Here is a 6000-nt window from a genome sequence, read left to right as displayed (position 1 = left end):
CCAAAACAGTAAAGAAAGCTAAACAATGAGCTGAAACTCAAAATACAGCTCAGGAGCTGCAGATTCTGCTGATGATTCGCTGCAGGTTCATCGTTACTCCTTTCACATTGTCATTTGATCCATTTTTACTATAAATCCATTATAATACGACTTTGATGTTCAGTTTCTTAGTCACAAGAAGCACTACCCAGCCAGTGGAAACTGTTGTTTATCTTCTGATGCCCTGGAGGGAGCTTTTTAAAGTAAAAAACAAAAATAAATAACCTTGATGATGTCATAGTAATGTCATCAGGGTTTTCTTGATTTGAGCTTGAGATTTAGAATGTTTAACAGTGAATACACTATTAAAAAGTGTGGGGTTTAAAGAAGTGGACTTTTCACAGACTTCACAAACAGGAGAAGTAATAGATAAAGAAGTTGCATTGTGGGAAGCATAGGATCCAGTGGTTTTGGAGCGTCCACACAATGGACTAAAAATCTGGATATCTCACCCTCTGTCACTTCATTTGTGACCAGTCTTCTTCTGTCTCTCTTGTGAGTCCCTAAACACTGTGGAAGTGGAAGTGCAATACTGTATTGCTGGAGTACCCCTTTAAATGTTTTAATAATTTTAAGTTAATTAGATTGTATTAGCTGTGTTCAGGCTGATGGTCTTAATGCCTCTCAGCCCTGGTTAAACTTTTGTTCATTAGTTACATTAACATATATTTAAAATGGTCTGCTGTAATGTACACTATTAGCTGATGTTGTTGTACAACTACTGACATTTTATTGTTGTGAAAATATAAAATGTGACAGTTTTTTCTACAACTAAGCCCCCCAAAAAGATTCCACTAACAAACTGCAATAGTGAAGTTGATTGACACAGTGACTTCTACACATTTTCAGGGATTCTTTTCAGTTTTTTTTTGTTGTTTTTTTACAGTTACAAATGAATAAATGCTGTTGCAGAAATTCTGCGGTGATTTCAGTGCCTGTTAAGGCTGAATAAGGACTTTCACTTCTCTTTTTGTTTACTCACACATCCAGTTTCCATCTGTCACAAACACACATCCATTGCTCTTCAGTTAACACTTATCTATTAAAGGAGCACCAAATGCTTGAATGAACAGCATAAAGAGCAACGGAATGGAAGAAAATGCTCCTTCAAACAGTACTGTATATTATACACTTTACCAGCAAACTATTCAAACATTTTTGGTATTTTAAAAACAAAACAAAATATGCACACGTACAGTACATAATAGCATCTTTATTACACTGAAATATAAAAGTATATATATTTATCACTATCCTGGAGAGAAAGGACCAATTCAAGAAAACAACTTGTAGATTCAGTTGTAGTTGTTTTCTTGTTGTCATACGAAAGAAAGAAAGAAAAAGAAAGGAAGATTTGGAGTCAGAAACAGGAAGGCCACAGTGACGGGTTGCCATAGATTCTGTGCACATATAAGGAAGGGAGGCAAACAGCCGTACATGCTACCACACATACGCACAGACATGCACACGCACATTTTTTATCTTCCTTTACCTGTGAGGTCCTATTCACTGACTACATTCCTCAAACCCTGTATTTACCCTTCACCTGCTGCCAAAAGAGCACCAGAAACATCAGATGCATATGGATCTCTGGAGTCGTGGTGCAAAAGTGCAAAAGCAAAAAAAAAAGGTAAAATACTATATTTTGGTCCAGAAGGCAATACTCTTGACATAATATATATCATAGATACTGTAGGCGTGTTCATGCAGTGACATGTGCTTTTCTTCATATTCATTTGCAGCCAAGTATCACTGGGTAGTTTTGAATGTTGTCAAAGAAACAGTTTGACATCATGGGAAATTTGCTTCTTTGCTTTCTTGCGTAGAGTTAAATGAATAGATTGATAACACTCATGTTTGTACGTTTAAGTATGAAGCTACAGCCAGCCTTTCACACAGCCTGTTCGATGCGGGAATGTTGCGCTCTTATTCCGCCTCGCCATTCTGTATAAAAGGTACGGAGATAGAAAGGGTGGACAGAGTTGTAAAAAGCAGAGGTAGTTGCAGAGCCGAAACAACGCCTGTGTGAAAGAGACACCCAGCAGGGCGGAACTACAGCCTATATATCCTCTACATCCTATACTATACCTTTATATCCTCAATGTTCTTCCGGGATTGCTCCGGTAGAGCAGGAAATTCCACCGGATGCATGTCTTTTCGGGCAGATGTCCGTTACCTTCCGCTTTCTTTGTGTTGGAAATTTAAACTCCGGTGGATTTCTGAGGACAATGGTTAACTGCTCCTCAGATCTCTGCAGGGTAAATCCAGACAGCTAGCTAGACTATCTGTCCAATCTGAGTTTTCTGTTGCACAACTAGAACAACTTTTTAACGTACACGTTCCACCAAAACAAGTTCCTTTCCGAGGCTATTTTGCAGAGGAATCGCAGCTTTTCCCAGTGCTTAGCGCCGCCCAAGACAATTGTGATTGGTTTAAAGAAATGCCAATAAACCAGAGCACGTTTTTCTTCCATCTCGGAATGCTGTGTGGACTAGCCAGACCCTCCTTCGCTTAGCTGAGGACGATGGTCAGGCAAAGCGAGACTAGGCTGTCAAGCCTCTTCGCTTGCCAAATGCTGGCATGCGATCTAAAATCACACACTGGAGCAGTATTGTGCCACCGTTGTTCGTTTTAGTGTTAAAAAGCAAAGTCGCCGTAGTATTGCAGAAACTCTTTGTGAAAGAGGTTTATTTCTTGGTTGGAAGCAGAGACTTTCTGAAGTCTTTTTGTCACCATACAACCACAAATTGACGTTTTTAAATAAGACATAACATGCTAATTAGTGAGCTTCAGAGGGGCTGATAGGCAGATTCTGTTACCCTTGGACAGAGCCAGGCTAGCTGTTTCCCTAGGGTTTCCAGTCTGTATGCTAAGCTAAGCTTATTAGCTGCTGGCTGTAGCTTTATATTTAGTGTACAGACATGAGAAGGTATTGATCTTCTCATCAAACTCCCAGCGATAAAGCGAATAAGCGTAGTTCCCAAAATGTTCAACTATTCCTTTAAATAGCACCTATAGTTTCAGTACTTGTCATGTTGGTTAGACTTAATTAAACTGATTGGGTGAAGAATGATGATGTGCTTATAATTTTTGGCCTCCTGACAGGTGGGATATTTGACTGCAAATTAAAAAAATATGCCACTAAGAATAAAAGGTTCAGGAATTATGTCCAAATGCCAGTGCTGTTACTGGCTGATGCTTGGAAATTCCCTGCCTGAAGTGTACCATAGAAACATCAAGCTCAGTGAGTCAAACAATGCAACCCGAATGCTAATTATGTGTCTCAGAGTGTAGACTTTGATCAACCCAAATCGTAACCGTTGAAGAAGTCATGATCCGGCCAAAACCACTTCACCTTACAAAATGTCCCTAATTTGAAGGTCTAAAACTGCAGTCCTCACATGGATGGAAAACAAAAACAATCACACACACAAACAGATAAGAGGCGAAGGCCGCAGAGTGGACACAGACCAGCACAGAGGCCATCTAAACAAACCGGGCTACGGAGGAACGAGATCCAAGTTTCCTTCACACAGAATGGTACCGGCGAGGTCGCCACGGCAGCCTCTGTGTCATCGTTCCGCAACCGTGGCAAAACACAGCCAGTCCGTACCAGTGGCACAGCAAGCTGCGACAAGATAGCAGTAAACTTAACAAGAGAAATAAAGAAGTAAACGCAGAATAAGGCGGCGTCAGAGAGGGGGGAGGTGGCTGATTCCATGATACTGTAATGTTGCTGATGTTTATCGTGATGATCGTTTGGCACAAAATGTATTCTTTATAGTCTCAGCCAACAGTGAGAATGTTTTCAAATGTTGGCCTCCGATGTGGTGATAGAGGATGCTTCATTCTTCATTTTGACAGGCTCTTCCTTATGTGCTCTACTTCCATCTGTCAAACAAACACAGACATATTGTGATTTCATTTCTTGTACAGTCAAGGACATGTAGCTGCTGCTTTGAAAATCCTTTCTGGATGAGATCACAGTAGCGATACTAGAGAATTTGTAGACTATTTTTTCAATTAATCAATTCATTATTTAGTCTATAAAATGTCACAATTTTCCAGTGCCCAAGGTTAACATTTTGTAATTGCTTGTTAAAGTAAAAAAAAAAAAAAAAAAAAACAATATCAAAGGATTATAATATAATGCTTTTATAATATAGATTAAATTGAATTATTGACATCTAGTAATACTGATGCCATCTGGAGGAGGATTTATCTAGAACAACTTGGTGTCTTGCTCAAGGGCACATGGCAATCAAGGCAACTGAACCTGAGACAATTACTGGATGGTCTCTTTATATATTTGGCTAGTCAAGTTCTTCCTCACCAAACTGTGTAAAAACATTTCTTTATAGACCTCGTTTGGGTGTCCACATGATTGTCCACATGATTGTCCACATACGTTTGGCTATATACTAGATCAATCACTAGTGCATGAAATGGATATCACTCATAACTTGTGTGTGTGCATTATTTAGTTTGTAAGTATTTCTTGGGTGCTAAATCAGACTTTTACTGCTGTTTAAGCTTCTTGGGCTTTTTTTCTGAAAAAAGGTAACAAAACCCAATATATACAGTACATACACATTTATAATATATACTAAGATATATATTGCTATTGTTGCCAATTATTTACAAACCTGCTTTGTTTGTTCCATAACCAAAGATCTAAATTCTTCATGAGTCTCACCTGTAAACTAAGACGAATCTTCTTCTCTTCATCCAGCGCTTTGGTCAACTGCTTCATTTCCTGCCTGAAATACACACAAATACACACAAACGCATCATGACACTGATAGATGCACACACACTCATAATAATAATCATATATTTATACAGTGCTTTTAAACACAAAGTTACAAAGTGCTTTACGTGGTTGAACCAGGATTAAAACATTTCAGGACTGCAATGAGGCAAATAAAAGCATACAGATAAATGAAATGAAATAAAATACCCAACAATAATATATGACTTAAAAAAAAAGGTAACAATAATGATAATACAGATATAAAATGGTGTGCTAGCATTTATAAAAAGCTTCTTTTAAAGATATGTTTTGAGAAGTGATTTAGAAGCTGTCACTGATTCTAGGTTGCTATATACTGTGCATGTGATGTACCTGTGCTGGCTCTTGAGCAGTTCTACAGAAGCCCTCAGGTCTCTCAGCTGGTTCCTGAGTTCCTCCAGTGTCAGGGGGGTCAGAGGTGAATGCCGAAGCTCAGGGGAGGGGCTCAGACCTGAGGAGGAAGACAGGGATGTGGGGCGATGACTGGCGCTTGGGAGAGAGGGCTTGGCGGGAAGTGGTACTTTACTGTCAGATACCTGAGAATAAATGTAAACACAGATAAGTGATATTAAGAATTTAGGAATCATTATATTTTTTACATTTAATAAATAACCTGGTAGTTGTGCTTTAGTTTTATGAATCTGAAGAGCTTTCAGGAAAGTTAGGAATCCAAATTACAGCATAAATATATGACTTTGTTTGTGGTGAGAGTTTTTAAGCAGTTTACGGAACAAAAGTTCTGAGAAGTGCTGAGAAAAAATGTCACATCTACAATTTCAGGCCAATCTCCATGTGATGAGGAAAACTGTGATATGGTTGAAAGCTCCAGAACAGTTACTAATGGACCTTGTTGTGAGATTGTTTTGCCAATTGAAAGACATCCACTTTTTAAAACTAAAATTGAGGCTAAAATTATAACTTCATGTCTTACTGATGTTCAATTATTAATGAAAGTGATGAATTATACACTTAATATTACTATAACAAAAACATGTTGTCATCTGTCAACAAACTTTTAAATATCACATTAGTCGGCAAGCATGGTGTAGAGTGTTTAGGAGAAAGAAAAAAAACATAATTATATAGTTCTAATACTGCACAGAAACATGAAAAAAATGTGTCGTTGCGCCCTCTGCTGGATGACAGAAATAGTGAAAGAAGGTGGTCGT

General features: G+C 38.4%; 1 protein-coding gene across 2 annotated transcripts in view; it reads right to left on the bottom strand.

Annotated features, from left to right (window-relative positions):
- Positions 1 to 3762: 3762 nt before the first annotated feature.
- sh3kbp1 (SH3-domain kinase binding protein 1) overlaps positions 3763 to 6000 on the bottom strand; it is a 39631-nt gene continuing 37393 nt past the window's right edge. For both annotated transcript variants that reach the window (XM_028570031.1, XM_028570032.1), the window contains exons 17-19: positions 5165 to 5367; positions 4736 to 4799; positions 3763 to 3930 (exon numbers count right to left, since the gene is read on the bottom strand). In XM_028570031.1, coding sequence (XP_028425832.1) covers positions 3892 to 3930; positions 4736 to 4799; positions 5165 to 5367 — 306 coding nt within the window. In that variant the 3' untranslated portion in view covers positions 3763 to 3891. The remainder of the gene's footprint in view (positions 3931 to 4735; positions 4800 to 5164; positions 5368 to 6000) is intronic.

Source organism: Perca flavescens, chromosome 22 (assembly GCF_004354835.1).
Source record: "Perca flavescens isolate YP-PL-M2 chromosome 22, PFLA_1.0, whole genome shotgun sequence".
Taxonomy (NCBI): Eukaryota; Metazoa; Chordata; class Actinopteri; order Perciformes; family Percidae; genus Perca; species Perca flavescens.
The sequence above is the reverse complement of the archived record's forward strand: the minus strand, read 5'-3'. Positions and strand labels throughout refer to the sequence as shown.